A 23,542-nucleotide genomic window follows, 5' to 3' on the forward strand; every position below is an offset into this window, starting at 1 on the left:
AACGTTTCACAGCTTTTTGTTCCATCACATCATCCTTGGAAGTGCTTTTTTTTTTATTTGTGTTGGTAAGTCAGTAAATTAGTTGTTCCATGTCTTTGGCCTAGATTTAAAAATCTCAAAAACTGTTAGTGACTTTGGTAATTCCGTAACTTTTCCTCTAGCGTCATAATCAGGTCAACATTTAAAGTTGTCCTACGAAACTAATGACATTACCACCAGCCTCATCTACTGTATACTTTATGTCCAGTGCTAATTAGCAAATTTTAGCATGCCACTAATCTACGACTGTAGGGTTTTCTTAAATTGAGATGATGATGAAGACAAAGAACATTAAACCCACTTCAGTCCAACCAAAGATTTCATTGTTACGGCTAGGAACGTACAGTATATGAAATACAGTCTCTTTAATTCAAGGCACATGGCACACTTTTTATAGACACACTTATTTCTATCAATTATGATAGCATTTTAATGACTAGCTTCATCCGTGGAACCACTCTTTAACTTAACTACGCTATGTGGCCAAATCTATGTGGACACCTAAGCATTAGACGTTTATGTGATTGTTAAACTCCTCGTTCTAAAACCATGGGCATTGGGTATTAATCTGCTGCTATAACAGCTTCCACTTTTCGGTTCTCAGGCTTATCACCCAATTTTAAAAACCTGGCTGCCAGGATTTGCTCCAATTCAGTGTAACGTAAATGCAATACATGAAACCAAAATATGTAATGAACTGTGGAAACTCCAGGTCTTTGCGGCACGAAGCAATAAACCGTAGTTTGTGCCTTACATGGCTTGTGCACCGTCAGTTGTAATCGCTACTAACGGGGAATAAGGGAATTGTTGTCATGCGTGTACTGTTTGAACTCGCTGTAGATGTCCTCAACTCTTGTCCTCCCCTTTATGGCAAAAGTGTGAGGAAATCTTCCTTTGTGGATGAGTCCTCAAAAGCCATCCGAGCAAACACCATTAACTGCGCAGTGTCTGTCAGGTCCACAAATTCATCAAACTGCAAATGAGAAGCATTTGCACAGTGATGAATCCCTGGGCACTTGTTAAGACACGTCCTCTGATAACGACTCTTTTCTTCGAGCTACAGTTGCCGGGCCAAGTGCCACACTCGGGATCGCAGTTTTAATATTGACTTTGCTTTTGCAGTCTTTGAAAAAAAGTGTCAGCAGTGACAGACATTGCCTCCATGATAAATCGGTAAATGTTTTTTTATAGCCCCATACAGGACTCCACTATCATCATCTAGCCAATCAGACAGGAGAGCAGCAAAGCATCATGTCCTATCATGCCCAGATTGGCTGGATCGAAACAAATATATATTTATATGTTTTACCTTATCGGAATTCATGTCATTTACAAATGAATGACATGAAATGACGCTCCCCCCCCCCCCACCCCTCTTTGGCCTGAGCGTCAAAGTCCCATGTAGTAGAGCAGAGGAACACAGGAAGAGAAGAAGAGAATTTCTGTTGACTTCTCCTTGCTTGTTATCTTCTGAGGAAGGGTGCAGCATTTAGTTGGCAGTAAACAGCACTCCTCCCATGTGATAAACTATATTGATATTTCGATTCTTTCATTTAAACTTCTTTTGCAGGATTAATACTTGTTAAATTACATAACCTATTTAATTCTTCCATATTTGAAAGTTGGGTTCTGTCAACTGCAGAACGGTATCAAACACCGATATAAACCACTGAATAAAACCTGATTAATTACACAACAAAGATGAACCTCGTTATCATAACATGTAGGTACACAAACACTTCCAACAGACATGCCCATATATGTGTACTTATTACACAGTAAATTGAAATTGAAAATGAATTGAAAATGACTGAAACACATAAACTGAACTAAACTAATTCAATCACAGATTTGGATTTTATCACCAACAGGAATGTCTAGTCTGAGAGAGAAAAGGTCCCCAGTAGAAAAAGGGGAGGGGGAGAACAACAGTCCTCACTACTCAATTAGTTTTTAAAACCAACATATCAAACCAGACTTCCCATTCTTAAAACATTATTATATATCAGCATAAAATATCAATTAAAGTACATGTTAGTTTGCATTGAAAGTAATTTTTCTGTCGTCCTTATTCACATTTTAAACATGTCGGTTGTGAGTGTCTGTGTGTGTGTGTGTGTGTGTCTGTGTGTCTGTGTGTCTGTGTGTCTGTGTGTGTGAGTGATGTCGAGAGCCACACACAGGAATGCAGGGTAGGTCGTATTTAAGGTAGATGGGGTCATAAAGTCTCTAGGAGACTTGGTCCTTCACCAGGGTCTATGACTTCATAAATCGCTGTGTGTCTGATTTGATGCTCAGATGTCTTAGTCTCTCCTCTGTGAGTTGTTTATCCAGGCCATGTTGTAAATCCAGAGTCTAACCACTTAGCAACCCGAGGTTAGTAAAACGTTTCTGGGAGAAGTTTCAAGAATTAATTAAGATATAACTTCATTATCAATTTCATGTTTCAATATTCTTCATTTATCAGTCCACACGCTATGGCTCTTTATGTGTAAAATTGGTGAAATGCCCCTTGAAGATATCCCTAAATTAGAAGTAATAACCAAGCCCAAACCATGACAAAACAGCGCCGGAGCAAAAGTACACCAAAAATGGTTGTCCACATACCATGTGGTGGTAAGTTTCACCCAGACTATTCACTGTAAATGTTTGTGAGATCTTGCAAAGCTACACTTTCTTGGTAAACCAATTGAGAGGCACACCTCATCCACGCTGGGAACGTCAGGAGCGTGTGGCGGCTGAGTCGCGTGGTGGCGGCTGCGTCGCATGTGCGTCGCGTGACAGCTGCGTCGGCGTGGCGGCTGCTTAATTCACGCATTAGGTGTTCACACCAGCTGCATTCCAGCTACGTGTCAGCTGCTGCTGTCAGCTCTTTCTTTCTAGAGATAGAGTTTGCCTTTCATAATGGCCATTTCATTTCATTATAAATGTCATTTATATTTATTTTAGACAGAGAAAGGTTAAGAAACATGTGGTAATTTGTAAATAATAGTAATAATCAACAATTAAAACCTATGTACTATATTCATTCGTGGAGCTCTCCAAGTCACTACATGTTCTACAACACTGTCCGTCACATATTTCAAAATAAAAGCCTTGTGTTAACAAATGAAGGAATTCTGTCCACAGAAAAAACACTTGAGGTTTTTTAATTTGAAATGAAAGCAGGAAGTGTTGATTTAAAAATAAGTCTTTTTTCATGTCCGTAACATATTCTACAGATAGACAGGGAAACTGTAGTAATGTAGCTAGTATGATGTCAATATACAGTCAATAGATCACTTTCACTGTCTGTTGTCGCCATGAAACGCGCGACATGCGTCAAAAATAGGCGAGACCTCTATTCTCTAGAAGAGACGCAGCTGAGACGCCTCACACAGGCAGTGTGGCTGCTCTAACCTGTTAACACGGACGCCGAAATAAAAAACAACAGGTAACGCAGCCGCCACACGCTCCTGACGTTCCTGGTGTGGATGAGGCTTCACCCTAGTGTTTCTATCATTTAGATTTATTCCAATTCACCATGTTTTTCTATTCAATCTGGGTGTATTTGGTTTAACTGTTGTGTATCCCAGGCTCTGCTAAGGGGTTTGTGAAACGTGTACGTATATTATTGTGGCAACATACGGATAATACCTTGAGTGTCAACACCAAAATGGAATGTGCAAGTAAAGTGTTATGAGCCATAGGCAGGATGGGAAAAGCATGAAAAGCAACCGGATTCTCCTTCAAATTCAGTAACTTTGAATGTACTGCATGTTTTTGTTCAAACTTTGGCTGAAAGTATTAACACACACAAGCATTTGTGGCACACACACGCACTCAGATTGCTTTTCCTAGGTCCCGTGGAGCTGAGGGACTTTCTGTGGAGCTTTGTCGATAAGATCAAAGCTGCAACAGGCTTCAGTGAGTTAGCTTTAACATCCAAGTGTGTTTGTGTGTGTCGCTCTCTTTCCAGCGGAGCTGAAAGAGCACCTGCAGAGATTTGTGAAGGAGACCAACATTCAGCACGGCCCGGGATTCATCAAGGTGGTCCGCCACGACAAGCAGGAAGGACTGATCCGATCCAGAGTCAGCGGATGGAGGGCCGCCTCTGCTCCCGTCGTCGCTCTGTTCGATGCACATGTGGAGTTCAACATTGGATGGTGAGCAGCTGGCGTCAGTCTATACCAGGGGTCAGCAACCTTTACTATCAAAAGAGCCATTTTAGGCAAAAAATAAAAAGTTAAATCTGTCTGGAGCCGCAAAACATTTGAGCATTGTGATGAAGGTAACACAGTTCATAGTCTAAGTATATAGAATATAAGTCTAATGTAATCGTAATATTACGAGAATAAAGTCATAACTTTACGAAATAAAAAGTCGTAACCTTACGAGATTAAAGTCATAACTTAACAAGAAAAAAAAGTCGTAATATTACAAGAATAAAGTCATAACTTTACGAGAAAAAAAAGTCGTAATATTACGAGAATAAAGTCATAACTACGAGAAAAAAAATCGTAATATTACGAGAACAAAGTGATAACTTTACGGGAAAAAAAGTTGCAACCTTACGAGAATAAATACATAAATTTTCAAGAAAAAAAGTTGTAATATGAGAATAAAGTCAGAACTTTACGAGAAAAATAGTCGTAATATTACGAGAATAAAGTCATAACATACCGGAAATAAGGTCGCAACCTTACGAGAATAAAGTCATAACTTAACAAGAAAAAAAAATCTTAACTTTACGAGAAAAAAAGTCGTAATATTACGAGAATAAAGTCATAACTAATTCTCAATTTTGCGCCGGCTAAATGTTGTGTTTGTTATTTGCGGTCGGTCTCTGACAACAGTAACCAGCTGCTGATTCAGAGAAGAAGAAGCCACTGGCTGGACGCAACTCTGGCATGACGACGGGTGCCATTTGGGTGAGCACATGTGGTGTATAAAAGCGAAAGAAAAAGTGTGCCGTGTGGGAGAATTACACTGTCTCGGAGACAGATCAGTGACAAGAACGCTGTTCAACGAAAAATGAAGCAGTAAAACAATGGCACACAAGATTTATTAAAAACAATCACTGTGGTCTGGATGGGAAGGAACCTTGTGTGTGCGTAATGTGTCACTAGAAGCCTGTCAGTCCATCGAGGGGTGATGCAGCACCCTGTACGTTACCGTGGGAACATCCTCCATGCCGTCTCTATCCGCTCTTCGGCAGTGCTCTGCTGCCACTAGTCCACTATTTGATAGATCGCGGATAGCAACGTTCTTTCAGACGGATAAAAAAATGTAAATGCTAAAATGGGTCACCAAATATACTTTGACGGCCATTAATATAGCAAGTAAAGTTTATTATTACTATTTTTCATGTGAAAGAAGGTTATATTAAAGGTTGTTTCATAAATTTGTATGATCGAATTTGTGCTCATTCGAAGACAGTGTAATGAAATGACTTTAAAACAGATCAGTTACTTTTTATAATGAAGAGCTCTTTGTTTCCCTGGCACAAAAGGGGAAATAAAAAACTAAATAAACAAAAACATTGGTCAAATTCTTATTTTAAACATCAGTATCAGCCCAGAACTTTGCAATCAGAGCATACCAAAAACAGCGATAAATTGATCCTACTAACAAGTATTGTTTGTGTTTCCGAACCTGATGTATCTTATTCCTCTGTGCCATTGAGCTTCATTGTTATCCAGAAATTATGAATGAGTCACACTGTTGATAACATGCTCCTTTATTACAATTGAGCACACACTGCAGTTTATTTTGACTCAATGACACATACACTGTCCTGTTGCTGTAAATACTCACTAGCTGTTGAAAATCATCCCCAATTCACTATTTAGTTCTGTTTGAGTAATATTTGATAAAAAAAACTACAGTGGCCAGTCTTTTTTTGGAAATTACTGAGTCTCCTTTTTTTTTTTTTAGAAATGAAAGACATATTTTTGATCTGTTTTCAAAGATTTATGTCTTCAGTAGGAATGAATAGGCTTGAGGCTGAGTGTCACTGATGGGGTAGTAGGGGCGGGCAATACCACCCGATTCGACTGGTATGGGGCCATTAAATATCTTCTTTTTCTGATTTCCTGTAGAGGGGTCATCTATGACATGTGGCCTCTCTTTTACCCACATCTCTGCAAATCTCCAGGCAGAAAAGGAGGCAACCCTTAGTCCACTTACTGAGATGAACAGCAAAATGTACAGTGTACCTTTTGAAAAAGGTCCGGAAAAGAGACGTCATCTGTAGCTGCTGTAATCCTGTAAAAACGTCTACCAATCACTGCCTCGCGGTCCGCTTGGAAAGAACCAATCAGATGCCTCCCTGCCTCCCTGCTCGTACTCTACCCTTGGCGTGCACCAGCCTGACCTCAAAAGCGCGTCGCCACCACACGTTTCCTGGAGAATGTAAGAGAAAGCTCAGCCCTGCAGTAGCACTGCTGCAGTTACTTGTCATGAGGTAGCGTTGTTGAGTTGAGGTCCTCTCTCCGCTCTGTGTCTGTGAAGTAGTTACGATGCGGTGCTCGTGCATGTGTGTGTGTGGGGGGGGGGCATTGCCTTTGAAGGAGCCCCGAGGGGAGGGGTGGAGGTTTAGACGGAGCTCCTGAGGCGATGCTACTTTCAAATTATGCTGGCTGTCCAACATCGTCGACCTTACCTTTAATGCAGAAGCGTTGATGTTTGGAACAACCTGAACAGATGGCTCAATGGCAGAGAAACTCATGTTGCTGCTGGAATGATTTGAGATAGTTCTATGGACATGTTGTTATGTTTTGTGATTATGAAGATGTGACTCTGGGTCTCTATCGGAATTCAAAGAGACAGTTTGGATTTTCTCTTTCAAGTTTAAATTTATCTCTTCCAATCACTCCAGATGTGATTAAACCAGCAGGCATCTCAACTAGGAGGGCATTGGATGTTTTGCATTGCTGCAAGTATATTTTACATGAATTCCTCCTTGTCTTGTGCAGCTAGCCTGTAACCAGCTACTAGATAGAGCCTGCTGTAAACACTGGGACAAAGAAAAACAGAAGAAAATGAATGAAGATGACAAAAAAAGAATGAGATGCTGAATGTTAGCAATAATTCAGCAGTCACTTAGTTTGAAAGGTTGCTGATTAAATCAGAAAAGAGTCATCATTTCGCTGTGTGGGCATTTTGTTTTTCCTCGAGACACATCAGTTTATCAGGCAAAGCAGCAGGGAAGAATTTGAACACTGAATGGCACAAAACAATGTATTTCTAAGCTAGTTTGTGTCATTCAATTTTCCCCCTCTGATTGAGTATTATTAAGCACTGTTGTGGCTGTAACCCATTTTCTTGAAAGTTCGTCATTCAACCAGATGCAAACTTTCAGCTCTGCAGAGCCACAAAAGCAGCTGTGACATACTTATTAGTATTTTGGGTCACAGAGTAAGTCAATTTTGTGAGAGGCTGGCAGTGAAGTGAGTTAATTTCCAGACTTCCTGGTGTATGAAAGAGAAGTAGAGGTGGTTGAGATATTTGTTAATAGACCCCAGAGGGGTTCATCGTCAACTATGTAAAGATATAGAGGAGTAATGTCTACCTGAGTCTATGATATCACAGCATTAAAGGTCCCATGTTGTAAAAACCAAGATTTTCATGTCTTTTATATTATAAAGCAGGTTTCAGTGCTATATAAATACTGTGAAAGTATCAAAGCGCTCAATATACGGAGAAATACACACAGCCTGTATTCAGAAATTGCGCGTTTGAAACAAGCCGTTAGGATTTTTGTCCATTTGTGATGTCACAAATATACAATATTTAGACCATTACACGGTTTTAAACGTAAACATTCTCAATGTGTCCAAGTTTATTCCTGGTTGCAGCGTATGTTAATGACATCAGCCGACAGGAAGTAAACATGGACCCAAACTGTTGCCAGGCAACGCAATTCCGTTGCACATCCGTTGAAATGCACTAAAACGGAGTGTTTCAGACAGAGGGCAATACAGGTATATTCAAGCAGACAGTATGAGGTAAATAAAGTTGTTTTTTTAACATTACAGTATAAACCTGTATGAACCTGAAAATTAGCATGATATGGGACCTTTAATATATCATCATCAACTATTGTCTATGTAAAGATATAGAGGAGCAATGTCTACCTGAGCAGAGAATGAAGTCCCTTTCTCTTTTAGTGCATGTGAGCGCTCCACTGGTGCTCCACTGGTGCCCCACTGGCTAACTCACAGTCGCCGCTCTGCACTGCTCTCATACGGCGGTTACAGCCGATAACGCCGTCCCAACCGGGTTCCCCCGTTAGGTTAACACTGTTAACTCTGTCAGCACTGTTGCTGCTGGCTCAGCCATCTCCATGTTGAGAGCATGGATGTATTAAGAGAACTGGATACAGCGTTGGAGGCGTGGCCCCGGTCATTCCTATGAGAGTTGCTCATTGGCGCATGAAGCCTAAATGGCTCGACTTCCGTCTGGAAAAGTACCCAGATCTTGGCGGAGTAGCGTCCGAGATGATTGGCGGAGTAGCGTCCGCTCAGTCACATGACTTGGTCACGAGGTCCTAACATCACGCCGTCATCACGGCTTGCGCTCCAGCCTTGGTCTGGATCTCACTCACATGAAGGGAGGAAGGGAAATAACTCTGGATTTGGCTATTAGTGCGTTTTACAACTTTAAAAACTTAATTTTTTAAATAAGGGCTATTAGAGTATTCATACTGGGGAGTTGGTTCACCTAAAAAAAAAATATTCGCTGAGTTAAAGACCTCTCTTTCCAAATGTAAGTCTATGGGAAAAAGTATTTTTTGGGTTAAAATCATCATGTGACGGACACGGAAGTTGCAGTACCACCGTTTGGCCACTACGAAAGTCGGGATCAACAACCGGCGCACTTCCTGGGGGCTTGGTTGAGAGTTGTGTGGAACCTTTCTGACACTAATCAAGCGCTGTTTACTTTCAAACACAAATTCAAAGTCACACTCTTTGAGCCACGGACACTTCACCACCTCAAGGTCCCCACTATAAAAAAAAACTCTGATACTACTGCACTGCTGTGTGCCCATTAATCATTTTGACAGCCTGAAAAATGTCACACACTCGCACACTTGAATGAGAGCACACACAAGTGCAATACCAATTCACAGGCAGGTAACACATTTTGTGTGTGGTGTTTTGCTTTCTTGCTCTTCTACCCACACACACACATACACACACACACACAGAGACTTCATTATAATGTCTGGGTTGGATCCAAAATAACATGTGTTGCTGCTGTGTTCCAGATTAGACAAGAGACACTTACAAGGTTCTTAACCCCTGTACTCCTCCACCCACTCCAACCCTATCTCTCTCTCTCTCTCTCTCTCTCTCTCTCTCTACACACACACTCACAGAACCCACACAAACCTCCCACATATTGCCACAGAGGGGGGTATTGGTCTATGACTAATGAAATCATTCTTGGCAAAGATACAAAAGAGCTCAGCAGTAGATAAAAACTATTTTTGTCTACTTTCCCCCCTCCCTTTTAACACACACACACATTTTCAAAATTTGTATTGGTGTTTAAATGTTTCCTGATCTGGTGCTACATTGGCACGATACATTGATGTTGTCTTAGTGCCACTTTTATCAGCACCCTTTGTAACACATCTGATTTCACACGTAGTAATCAAGGTTTTTATTTCTTAGATCAAATCAACTAGGCTTAAAGCTTCAGCAGGCAACAATTTTTTGGCATCGTTGGGCAAAAATCCCATAATAACCTTTCAGCATATTGTAATTCAAGTGTTCTGAGAGATAACTAGACTTCTGCTCCTCCTCATGGCTCTGTTTTCAGGCTTTAGAACATCTAGCCCGTGACGGGAGACTTTGACCAATCACAGGTCATTTCATTGAGAGAGCATTCCTATTGGCTGTGCTCCGGTCATGTGAGGGTGATTGGTATTCCCCAAGAGATCCCAACATGGATGCCGGGTCACAATCTTTCTCATTTTACAGCTAAACCGTGCACTACAAGATGATTCTGAAAACGTTTGAGGAGAGAAATAGGCATTAACGTAACAGAATATTGATTCATGTTTGATCAGCGCTGCCTAGTTTGACCGTTTGGTCGGAGTTCGTAAGTGATTGGCAGACGGCTCTCATAGACACCAGATGGACAGCAGACCTCAGATCAGCTCTGACTGCTTGTTTTCCTCCGGTCTGTGAAATCTCTCAGATGCCATTAGGAGCCCCGGAGGACACAGAGGAACATTTTCATTTTTTTTCAAGTTACTTGTTTCATGTACTACTGTCAGGATACAGCGACCGTTTTATAAAAATAACTTTTTTTAATCATATTTGCTCCAATCTCGCCTACTGATGCTTTAAGTGCAACACACATTGGCAGCGCCATGTAGCATTATGTTATTTGATGCACACAGACATAGTAGCCACGGAGTGAATCGGATAAAACGTAACGTGGGCTTCAGAATAAAGTAGTGCTTTGGGCATTTATTTTCTTAGCGACCCTGTCTTTGAGACAGCAGAGGAGGACAGACAGGTGATCAGAGAGGATATAGGACGGGAGATGGGGTGACAGAGACAGGTGATCAGAGAGGGGAGAGGACGGGAGATGGGGAGACAGAGACAGGTGATCAGAGAGGGGAGAGGACGGGAGATGGGGAGACAGAGACAGGTGATCAGAGAGGGGAGAGGACGGGAGATGAAGAGACAGTCAGCAGCAGCTTGACTCGGTGTCTATCGGAGGGCTCTATCAGCGCCTCTAGCCAGCGCTGCAGTAACGTTACTGATCTCCGTTTTAGCGTCAGTTTATGGAATGGACTGTTTCGTCTTTGGTTTTATCATCGTAAAACTCATCTTTACATTCAGGAGCAGTTTTCTTCTGTCCTGTGTCTTCTCAGTCTCAATCTTTCATGGTCTCTACCGTATAGTCTTTTAACCTTTTCTTTTATTTGTTGGTTCAGTGGCTTAACCATTAAGGACAAAAACAGCCTGTATAGCATTGTTACGGTTTGCTCCAAGACTACTGGAGTCAAAAACAAAGAGACTTGTGTTCCCTCTGGGAGAATCAGGTGGTAAAGAAGGCAAAGAATATTATCAGCCAACCTCTTCATGTTCTGTCTCATGAGTTCTCATTCAGGCCGCCGTTATCAGGCACCTCTGAGGAGAACTAACCGTTACTCCAAATCTTTTATTCCTTCCGCTATCAGGTTATTGAACTCAGGCGGGAGTCATTTCACGTGAGATGTTTAATGACAGTTCCCTTACATGACAAATCATGTAACAATGTCTATTTATTATCTATTCGGTTCTCTTTTTTATCTATTTTATTGCTATTTATTATATTTGAATAACTTATCTGCTGTCCTTTACCGACCTCTGTTTGTCAGTTTTACTGATCTGGAATTGACATAACATTTTGGATGTTGCCTCTGTGTTTGTGATAGGGTAAGCTGTGAATGAATTGCCATCAATAAAGTTGTCTGAATCTGAATCTGTGTAACTTGTAACCGAGTCAACCAACCAAGTGACGTCACAGGCTATAGAGTACTGCAACATGGCGGCGCTCACTTCCTGTCATCTCTCTATTGTCAAATCACTAATAATGACGTAAAATGCCCCCAAAATACAAAACGTAAACATTGTTTCATTTTAAGGGGTCATTTAAACTAACTTTGTATCTTCATACTATACATAAATAAAAATAAGTGGATTTTTGCGAAGTTGCACCAGGTTATTATTATGGCATGGAATTGTCATCAATCGACCAGGTTTTGAATGTGATTATTAACAGGGGAATCATTTCATCACATTTAAAATGTCAGACACAGCAAGTCAGACTACTGATAGTTCCAAATACCTACTCACTTCTCTAAATGGTGGTGTTGGGGTTGGTGGCCAGTGGCCTTTATTTGATAATGACAGTAGAAAGAGCGGTATAACAACATGGATCCCGGCTGGAATCAAACTAGGGATGTTGTGGCTATATTAAACCAGGAGGCCGTTGTTCGAGACCGGGGTTTTGTTTTGTAAATTACATTTGTGACTTGTTTTCCATATTTACTGTATGTTACATTGTTTTTTTGGTTTTTTTTTATAAATTTCATTTAATCTCTTCAAACAACTCTTCTCACAATGACATAAAAGCAAAAATTGTTAAATAAAACAAAGACAGAAGAAGCTTTACCTGGCTGTGTGTAGCCCTGATCTAGGACTCATATTAGATATCACAGTCCTGCATCAGCTCCTGGAACTTCAGTCGCTGAGCGGCTCATAAAATTCATTACAGGAAGAATGTTGACAATCTGATCCCCCTGAATAGTAGACAATCTTCTTAGTGACCAACAAGGTGGGGAAATTTATTTCGCAGGTCAGAAATAAATTTCTTCCTCATGTACCGACTGGAGTCAGCATCATTGTGCTCAGTGCTGCCACTGGTGGCCAGAAACTATATTACAGCAATATTACTGAATAAAGGCCATATGTGTTGTAGTTTACGTACATATTTTAAGGCCAACCATAACGGTTTTCCTTAACCTAACTAAGTGGTATTGTTGCCTACTCCTAAGTGAGTTGTTCTGTTGCCCCCAAGCTGGCACTGCACCTTTATTCACATGTATAATATTCATGCCTCGGCAAGGCAAAACGTGACGCTGACACGCTGTCCTCTGGTGGACAGGCGAGACTACGCCTTTACTCATGTGAGATCTCCCACCATGTGTTTCAGAGCACCCAACATATTTTAGTATTCAGCTTTGAGAAAAATCATTTCTTGTAGGTTGTCATGAGGTCTCACTGTGGTAACACTGTAACCTTTACCCTGACTGGCAGAGGATTTCTTTGATGTGAAGGTCTCACTAATTGGGTGGCTACCCGATTTAAATCTTTCCTCCAATAACTAGATTTTTCTCTTCTGGGTGGGCTCACTGTATTTATTCATATGTTTCAGTGTTTATGTGTGTGTGTGTGTGTGTGTGTGTGTGTGTGTGTAGAACTGTAAAACCAAAGCCAGAGAATACAAAGTAGCATGAATACAAAGTAATGAAACGGACCGCTTCGTTATTTACTGGCTCGCTGCCAATTCTTCTGCCTTTTCCCTTACCAACCGTGAGACATTGCCGTTTTTGGCTGGCTCTGCAGCGCAGTACGCCTAACGCCCCGGACAGACCACCCGCATGAACAGCGCGTGGTGGACTATTGCGTGATTTTCGTATCGGGTGTTCAGACCAGCTGCATTTCTGCAGCTGCTGCTGCTGTCAGCCCTTTCTTTCTACATAGAGTTTGCCTTTCATAATGGCCATTTCATTTCATTATAAATGTCATTTATATTTATTTTAGACAGAGAAAGGTTAAGAAACATGTGGAAATTTGAAAATAATCCACAATTTATTATTTCAGAATAAAAGCCTCTTGTTAACAATGAAGGAATTTTGTCCACAGAAAAAAACGCTTGAAGGCTTTTATTTTTAAATGAAAGTAGGAAGTGTTGATTTAAAAATAAATCTTTAGTTTTTTTTTCATGTCCGTGACACATTCTACAGATACAGACATTAAAACTGTAGTAATGTTGCTGGTATGATGTCAATACACAGTCAAAAGATCACCTTCACTGTCTTTTGTTGCCGTGAACCGCGCGCAGCTCGCGGTAAAAATAGGCGAGACCTCGAATCTCTGGAAGAGACACAGCTGACACGCAGTCGACCACTTTTTTTGTAAGTACTTGTACTTGGTCCAAAAAAAAAGTGGTATCCGTGCATCCCTAATAGGCCCATAAAAGGTAGTTACCTTCCAGTTTTGATTTACACCATCTGCGTTCCAATCTCCTGCAAGCCTGCCTAAGAGCATGTGTTCCACCATCAAACCACGGTGTTGACCTCTTTTTGCTGTCTAGTTTTAATAACAAGGTGCAACTGATTCCCAAAGAATAGAAAGTGCTGTGTTCAAGTCACTAGTACATTGTCGACAGGTCCTGTCGCTGCAGTGAAAGAAGCCAGAACCATAGGTAATCACTCACCATGAACAGTTATCGATGAAAAATAATGATATGATAAATCTTAGGGCACACTTGGCCTGTCCTCAGAGCACCCTAAGGCTGCAGCACCCGCTTTGGAAGCCACAGCTGTAGAAAGCAGATAAGCTAATTTAGGGTTAGGGGTAGATGCTTAAATTTTTGTTAACTTTTGTTAACTAAACTTTTGTTAGATAAATAAAACCTAAAAAAATTTATTAAAATAAAATGTTTGCTTATTTAGTGCTTAGTTTTTATAGAGAATTATGTCAGATTTAAAGGTCCCATATTGTGCTCATTTCAGGTTCATACTTGTATGTATGTATACTTTTATGTTTCTACTAGAACATGTTTACATGCTGTCATGTTAAAAAAAACCTTTATGTTTCTCATATAGTCTGCCTGAATATACCTGTATTTACTCTCTGCCTGAAACGCTCCGTTTTAGAGCATTTCAACGGAATTGCGTTGCTAGGCAATAGCTTGGGTCCATGTTTACTTCCTGTCAGCTGATGTCATTCACATACACTGCAACAGGAAATAAACTGGGACACATTTAGAATGTTTACGTTTAAAAATGTGAAATGGTCTAAATATTGTAGATTTGTGACATCACAAATGGACAAAAGTCCTGTCAGCTTGTTTCAAAAGCACAGTTTCTGAATACGGGCTGTGTGTATTTCTTGGTGGATTGAGCGTTTTGATAGTTGAACAGTATTTATATATCACTTCAAACTGCTTTATAATATAAAAGACATGAAAATCTCACTTTTTACAATATGGAGCCTTTGAATCCAAGTTTTCAGGGGCAGAGAGCACATTTGAGAAAGATATATCATTTATATAAACAGAAGGTATTCTCTTAAGTATTTCAGCTGTACTGTAAATCAGTGGATGAATCCACATGGTTTAAGTTGCAGATTTAGTTACTCTGAAGCATGTTTTGCATGTTCAAACAGCATATAGCTGTTATCTGTGGCTGAGCGTTGAGCCACCTGCTCAATCTCGTTGACATGAAGTGCTCCTCTCCACTGGCACACCCGACTTTAGCTCTACCTCTGACAGCACCCTTGTGATTACTGCCCAGGCTGCCAACAGGCCTCTGTGAATCTTAAGAGCCTGACATGCAAGGCCATCATCACATCCAAAGGCCTGCAGCTTTGTATTCAACGTCCACTGAATCCGATATTACCTGATCAAGGACTGTTTTTAGTTTGTAGTCCAGGTTCAAGTTGTCTGCAGAGTTCCAGAGGGGAATCTATGTTGGCCCGCTTAACTCCTTGTGCTGCAGCCAACCTCTCGCTCGTCAGCAGTGAATTCCTGTAGCCTACTTCCACTTGATTTAAATTCAAGACCCTGGGAATGGCTTTCAAGGCTGAGCAGGGTGCTCCGATCTCTCCAGGACTTTCCAGGTCAGTGCCTCACAGCTCTCATTAATTCTGCTCTGCCTTCCCACACCCTGGATGTATTAAAAGAACTGGATTCAGCGTTGGAGGCGGGCTCCCGGTCATTCCTATGAAAGTTGCTCATTGGCGCATGAAGCCTAAATGGCTCGACTTCCGTATGGAAAAGTAGGCGGATCTTGGGCACATGGAACATGCGCAGTAGCGTCCGCTCGGTCACATGACTCGGTCACGGGGTCACGGGGTCACAGTAGTCACGCTGCGTCATGCCACCGTCACGGCTTGCTCACATGAGCGTAGCGTACACGACTTTACCACGCGTTCAGGAGCTTGCTTGCTCGAAGCTAGCTGGTAGCTAGCGGTAGCTAACAGTCTGGTAGACTGGTACTACTGCTGTAGTAGCCTAGCCTGCTAACCGCAGCGGCTAGTGTTTGTTTAGGAGACAGCGGCGCTACAATGGTAATTTATTAATCAATCGTCAGGTTGTTTGGGAACGGAGATGTTAATTAACGTACGTTATATTAACGGAATGCATGAATACATTCACGGCACCGGCTTTACAGCATACAGCCAATATATCCATTATTACAGCCACATACAGCTAGCAGGAAGCTGAAACCGGATATGTCACATGAGCGCGCAGGGCAGGGCAGCGCGCAGGGCAGCGCGCAGGGCAGCGCGCAGGGCAGCGCGCAGGGCAGCGCGGTCTCGTGGGTCAGATGCCGTTCATTATGTCGAGGAAAATAACTCTGGATTTGGCTATTAGTTCATTTTACAACTTTAAAAACTTAATTTTTTAAAATAAGGACTATTAGAGTGTTCGTACTGGGAAGTTGATTCACCTCAAAAGAAATTATCCGCTGAGTTACAGACGTCTCTTTCCCAATGTAAGTCTATGGGAAAAAGTATTTTTGGGCCCAATGCATCACGTGACTGACACAAAAGCTGCAGTACTGCCGTTTGGCCACTACGAAAGTCGGGATTGACGGCCCGCGCACTTCCCGGGGGCTCCAGCACTTCTTCAGTCCTTGATTCCTCTCCATCTCGACTCCTCACCGAATTGACCTTCCTACTTTTCTAACAGATCATCTTGCTCTTGTTGTATTAAATACTGGGGTTGACTTGTTCTTTATGCTTGTAATTCTGATGAAGGAATTTACTTTTACTCTGCTGTTGTGCTTACCCGAAGTCAGACTAAAAAATGTTGTAAAAGTTTTTGTTTTTTCTCTCTCACTTTCTTGAGTTTAAGTTGCTTTAATCAAATTTATCAAACAAGCAGATAGATACACAAATACCACCATATCTCTGGCTTATAAAGTTGTCATGGCAAACTGTTAGCAGACGGCTGCCAATGCACACATCCTGTGGACACAGAGCAACAATAATATTCAGGACAAATATAAGAGATATGTAATCTTATTTTAGTTTCCACCAATAGCCAGGTCTATTCAACGTTCTTCAATAGCTAGTTAGTCTGTGTTTTGGTGCTTTTTGGGTAGTTGTTCAGAGCAAGCAAAACAAAACTATTAGGCTAAAGCTTAGAAGGGCTGCAGAGTTGGGGATTAATCTTGGTGACTTTGGTACTACTAAGCAGCCCCTTTCACATTACTCATAGTCATTTGACTCAGTGTTAACATAAAAGATGTTGGCTGTGTTATTATATTTTTGAAAGTTCTTAATATTTTATAAGAATTCAGGCTTTTGGAAATTAACCCTTGAGGTGAGAGGAGCATTGACGCTTGAGTCACACAGATGTCCCTCCGAGATCATTGGCTGCTCATGCCGCCATGTTATCGTGCATCCTTTGACAGATCGTAGATGTCTAGCATTAAAGGTCCCATATCGTTCTTATTTTCAGGTTCATACTTGTATTTTGTGTTTCTACTAGAACATGTTTACATGCTGTAATGTTAAAAAAAACAACTTTATTTTCCTCATACTGTCTGCCTGAATATACCTCTTTTTACCCTCTGTCTGAAACGCTCCGTTTTAGTGCATTTCAACGGAACAGCTTGGGTCCATGTTTACTTCCTGTCAGCTGATGTTAGTTTCATACACTGCAACAGGAAATAGACTGGGACACATTTAGAATGTTAAGTTTAAAACCGTGTGATGATCTATATATTAAATATTTGTGACATCACAAATGGACAGAGATCCTAACGGCTTGTCTCAAATGAACAATTTCTGAATACGGGCTGTGTGTTTCTCCTTATATTGAGTGTTTTGGTAGTTTAACAGTATTTATAAAGTACTTAAACCTGCTTTATAATATAAAAGACATGAAAATCTCACTTTTTACAATATGGGACCTTTAAAGCTGAAGTGCGAGACTTTTACATATAAATGAACGTCTGTTACATTCAAGTCCTCGCCAAACAAGTTCACACAATGACGATTAATCCTATCGCTGCCAGGGAAAGCTCTCTGTATTTCGCAGTATACTGAGTTGTAGTGCATCACAGGAGGTGGGCAGTGGGCGACATTTCAGGCGGTCTGTAGGTCGCCCACTCGATCAGAAGTTACAAAAAGTACCTGTATTTTCTGTGCTATTTTTCCATTGGCTGAACAAAAAACTATTTTTTCTCCTTAACTTTTGATTGGGGTAGGCAAGACGCACGTTTGGGTGGGCTAAGCCCATCCCTGCAAACCACGTCCAGGTGGTCCTGATGAAGCAGATTAGCAGAGATTTGACTGTTAAACACTTAAAAAATAATGTTTTTTAACTTTGACTTTTGCTAATATAGTCATAAATATTAGGTTATAGAGCATTTGAAACCAAGTTTTCAGGGGCTTCAACAATGTTCAGGCGGGGTTTTTTTTGGAAATATGTCCTGATATCACAAATTGTATATAATGTTTTATCATATTTTCTGTCAAACTACCAGACTTGCCTTCAGATGTGCAAACAGTTTGACTCTCATTTCAGTTGTATCAGTTTTATTTTCACATTTTTGTTTAGATGTCATGATGGTCACTTATCATAGTGTATTTTAGAGTGTTGGCTTGGAGCTCTGCAGCCAACGATGTACCGCTGACTCACGGATTAATTTTGTTGCTCTGTCCTCTCACAGGGCAGAACCTATACTGCAGCGAATAAAGGAGGACCGGACCCGAGTGGTGTCTCCCTCTTTTGACAACATCAAGTATGACACCTTTGAGATTGAGGAGTACCCGTTGTCTGCTCAGGGCTTTGACTGGGAGCTGTGGTGTCGATACCTCAACCCACCAAAGTCCTGGTGGACACAACACAACCACACAGCCCCGATCAGGTAAATACAGGAAGAGCTGAAATACTTTGTTTTGAGTTTAAAAAGAAGAAGATGAATTAAAAAAGTCATGATAAGGAAATAAACCTTTTAGAAAGTTGTGTGTCATTGAGTAAATTGTCTTTTTAAATATGAAAGAAGTGAGACACCAGCAAAATATATTAATATATACAGTATAGTATTAATAATTTGACATGAAGCATATTGAAGGCTTGATAAGATCACTTACTGAACTTGTTATTTTTATATTTTAATTTCCTGGACACTAATCCCCATGGATTATTATGTATGTAAATTCTGGTAAGTGTAGTGTCAATATTCTAACCCCTATAAACGCACATGACGTTGTATCGATCGATCATTGCTGAAGGTTACCTGGGTGGTGTCCAGGAGGTAACCCACAATTTGTGAAACTCTTGCAAGATGGTTACGGTCAGGCGTTGACCTTGAATAGAGAAAGATAGGGTCGACAATGTTGGAAAGCTAGCATAATTTGAAAGTAGCATCACCTCAGGAGCTCCGTCTAAACCCACCCCTCCCCTCGGGGCTCCTTCCAAGGCAACGCCCTCCTACCCCCCTGACACACATGCACGAGCACCGCCGCATCGTAACTACGAGCAGGGAGGCAGGGAGGCATCTGATTGGTTCTTTCCAAGCGGACCGCGAGGCACTGATTGGTAGATGTTTTTACAGGATTACAGCAGCTACAGATGACGGCTCTTTTCCGGTCCTTTTCAGAGCTCATCAGTAATGGATCGCTGTCGGGGTGTAAAGACCATTTCAACCAATATAACAAATAGTGTATACTGGAGAACATCATCAACCCTGCCTTTAAGGTTAGGCATTGACCTTGAATAGTTAAGGTAAGGATAGGTCGTTGGGCAGCGGGTCTTGCAAGAGTTTTTGCAAGTTTTCGCACTTTGTAGGTTACCTTCTAGACACGACCCGTTACCTGGTAAAATAAAGAGTACAACAAGCGAGGAAGCCCTGTAAGGGCGGGCGGGAGCGGTGGTGGAGTGATCAAACAAACAGGACACTAATCAAGGAGGCCGCTGTTCATGTGAAACTAAAAGTAAACGCTGACTTTGCGCTTTTTACGTAACGTCGTTTTACCTAATGCTGTTACGCTTTTTACGTAACGTTACATAAGAAAGACCGCTAACAGCGGTTGTTGTTTATCCACGTTAAATACGTTGTTACGGTTGTTATTATTTTAAAACAAACCCCGGTGTTTTTTCTAACCTTACCCAAGTAGTCTTGTTGCCTACATCTAACCGATCGTTTCACAACATTAATTACGTGTCATTGTGTGTTTCTGCAAACGTGATACAAGACTGATGAAATCATTTATGAAACATTTATTGTGGTTCAGAAACATCAACATTCAGCGTATCCAACAGTTTACAGAAACGCTCAATGCCAATATCTTTTTTTTTGGCGACAGGTAAGTTTTGTCCCCACTATTACTGTACAGCACATTTGACGAGACCTACAGTGTGTACGGTCATTGCACATACTCAGAACTGGATATAATGATCTAGTTCTTCAACACAGTTGGCCAGGAAAACACTGCCAATTGACAGATAAAGATTGCTTGGACACACTGCAGAGGCTACAAGTGAAAAACGGCCCGGCAACCAGAGTAAAACTGCCTACGTACTTCTAAAAAAACGTTGTAAACAGACAACTTGGTAGTAATATTCTAGCTTATGAGTACTCTGGTCTCTTGGAAAATGCTGAAGCTGCCATGTGTATTCTGTGAGAGGACAAGGAGCCCCGGCAAAGGGGCGCCGTTCTGTGTGCACACTCACTCCGCAGAGCCGGACAAAAACGGCAAAGCGTTCCATTTCATGACTTTGTGTTCATGTAATAAATATACAAATGTCAATTAAATTGTTATCTGCATGAGAAATGATGCACAACAACAAAAATGTGGTTATAACAATCATCTGCCTGTAGTGATCAATTAGACCCGGACAGACGTGATCACTATGAGAGGTTTCCACTGTATTTATCATTAGTGATTCTCATGTTTTCACTGTTGATGCCTCCTGGTTAGGGTCAACTCCTGACGGTTTGGTGTTTGACCCGACTGAGAGCCCACCGTTTAGACTCCTGGAAATCAATTGCCCCAACGCAAAAGGCTATGTGAATTATAGCTACTTGAAAATGCAGAGTGGCACATTGAAATTAAAGTTAGAGTCACAGCTACTACTGGCAGGGATGGAGTGCTGTGACTTTTTTGTCTTTGCACAAAAAAGGATATTCTCATTCAATGCATCTAACTCACTGGTTCCCAACCTGGGGTTCCTGACCCCCACTAGGGGTAGCCAAAGCTTCATGGGGGGTCACGAGGCCTTCTCGATTTTAAGGGGGGTAAGACAACTTAAATAAATAAATAAAATACAGTTTATCTCATAATTTCATTAATTTCGGTGAAGAAAAGTAAATTAAACTGTTGTTTTTAAGGTTTTGATTGCTATTTAAAATATTAACTTAAAACAAATCTCATAGGTTAAGAAATGTAGTGTACCACCCAACAGACACATTACAAAAATGCCTCACGAGGTGTTAATTGCATGTCGAGTAGGCGTTAATTGCATATCACACGGCCTTAATTGCACCTAAGGCGTAAATTGCGAAATGTGTGCCCTATTGAGGTGTTAATTGTGCCTCAGGGGGGCGAAAAATTGCACCTCTGCAAGTCATCAATTGTGCCTCAATTAGCTTACGGTAGCGCCACAGTGAGGTGACATACATCGGGGTTGTGCTATCCAGCCAATAAGTAAATTGCTGATAATTGTTCATTAGGAAGCAAACTGCAGTGTCTTTCTACATTTCAAATTGGTAATTGTAAGTGACTTGAAACCAACTCTGCTACACAGGTTTAGTACAGTGTGCTACTTACATGTAAACCTAGAACTGATGGTAAGCAAAAATTCTTAGAGAAAAGCATGGTTTTCATGGGTTTCATTACAAAACACCAAAATTTCCTTTAGGAATAAAAGTTAGCTGATGTTCACTGTTAAACAACATCAGCGATTGTATCCACAAAAATGTTACTGTTTTGTAAGAAAAGGTCTCAAGACAGGCAATAACTGATTTGTTATATATATAATTATATTCCACCGTTAGTTTTACTTTCATGCAAGGAATCATTTTTGTCACACAAAGAAAGGTGTCAACTTTTCAGATATCAGATTTCAGATATGATAAGGCAGACATCTCTTTTGTAACAAAACTGTTCATGTTTTAAAGGGGACATATCGTGCTAATTTTAAGGTTCATACTTATATTTTGGGTTTCTACTAGAACATGTTTACATGCTTTAATGTTATAACAACACATAATTTGTATCATACTGTCTGTCTGAATATACCATTATTTACCCTCTGCCTGAAACGCTCCGTTTTAGCGTATTTCAACAGAATTGCAACGGAATCGCGTTGCTAGGCAACAGTTTGGGTCCGTGTTTACTTCGTGGCAGCTGATGTTATTAACATACACTGTGACAGGAAATAAACTGGGACACATTTAGAATGTTTACATTTAAAACCATGTAATTGTCTAAATATTGTATATTTGTGACATCACAAATGGACAGAAATCCTAACAGCTTGTTTCAAACCCAAAATTTCTGAATGCGGGCTGTGTGCATTTCTTCGTATATTGAGCGTTTTGATAGTTTAACAGTATTTATATAGCACTTAAATCTGCTTTATAATATAAAAGACATGAAAATCTGACTTTTTACAATATGGGACCTTTACAACATTACTAAGCTGTACATTGTAGCTTCTTGGCTAAGTGAAGGTCAATACCACTGTTTCACGGTCAAAATCCTACTAGAAAATCAGCTAATAATAAATCCTTCTTTATTCGTACCCAACGTGTGTTATGGAGCAAACAATGTGTGTTTATTTCATGAATCTGAAGCTGCATGTGAAACTTCATATAGCTCTTTATCTCATGTACTCAATATACTGCACTATAAAATAAATGATATGTGACGTTGAGATTGAGCAGTATAAACTATATAACTCTGATATGTGACATCTGAATTGTGATTTTGTTGTGCTGGTATCTGGAGGTTGTAGAGAAAAAGATTTGTACATAGTCAATAGTGAGAGGGCCTTGTGTCTATTAGCATTTTGGGGATTCAGTGTTTCTGGGAATTTGCCAATCTGTGTATCCACAGGGAGGAGAAATTCACCAAAACAAGCTGTTTTCGCAGCGGTGCTGTATTTCATTTTGATAAGAAAAGATGTGTGGGACTGACAGCATGAATACTAATAACAGTTATTTTTAAGTCTTGTTGAATCAGTTTGATGTTGATGAAAGATCTGTTTTTCCTCAAAATTTCCTGAAGTTGTCGTAGGTGAAATCATAATTTTGACAGTTAAGGCCTGTCTAGAGCACCAAATGTGCAGCATACTTTAAAAAAAAAAAAAAAATCTTCAGGGCCTTGTTGCCCAGTGTGGAGCTAATTGTGGTTTAGGACTGTGCTTGTGTGTGTGTCTTGAAGATATTTTGCATTTAAACTCCATAATTGCTGAGCATTTAGCTAAATACAACACATTTTTTACCTCTTTCTTTGTCTCTTTTCCCTCCCTTCACCCTCTATTCTAGGAGCCCTGCTCTGATTGGCTGCTTTGTGGTCGACAGGAAGTACTTTGAGGATATTGGTCTGCTAGATGAAGGCATGGAAATTTACGGTGGAGAAAACGTGGAGCTTGGCATCCGGGTGAGTCGGCTTAAGAACTTGTATTTTATTAGCCACACAGCCCCGGCAACCACATGTCAGCACTATACATCTGTGCACCCCAGCATACAGTACAGTCCTCTATATAC

General features: G+C 40.7%; 1 protein-coding gene across 1 annotated transcript in view; it reads left to right on the forward strand.

Annotated features, from left to right (window-relative positions):
* The window catches only part of LOC119487029 (polypeptide N-acetylgalactosaminyltransferase 18-like), a 184,265-nt gene that overhangs the window by 101,317 nt on the left and 59,406 nt on the right, over window positions 1-23,542 (forward strand). Inside the window, exons 4-6 of the mRNA XM_037767672.1 lie at window positions 3,998-4,184; window positions 18,497-18,694; window positions 23,321-23,435. Of these exons, the coding sequence (XP_037623600.1) occupies window positions 3,998-4,184; window positions 18,497-18,694; window positions 23,321-23,435 (500 nt within the window). The remainder of the gene's footprint in view (window positions 1-3,997; window positions 4,185-18,496; window positions 18,695-23,320; window positions 23,436-23,542) is intronic.

The sequence above is a fragment of the Sebastes umbrosus genome, chromosome 4, assembly GCF_015220745.1.
Source record: "Sebastes umbrosus isolate fSebUmb1 chromosome 4, fSebUmb1.pri, whole genome shotgun sequence".
NCBI classification, from domain to species: Eukaryota; Metazoa; Chordata; class Actinopteri; order Perciformes; family Sebastidae; genus Sebastes; species Sebastes umbrosus.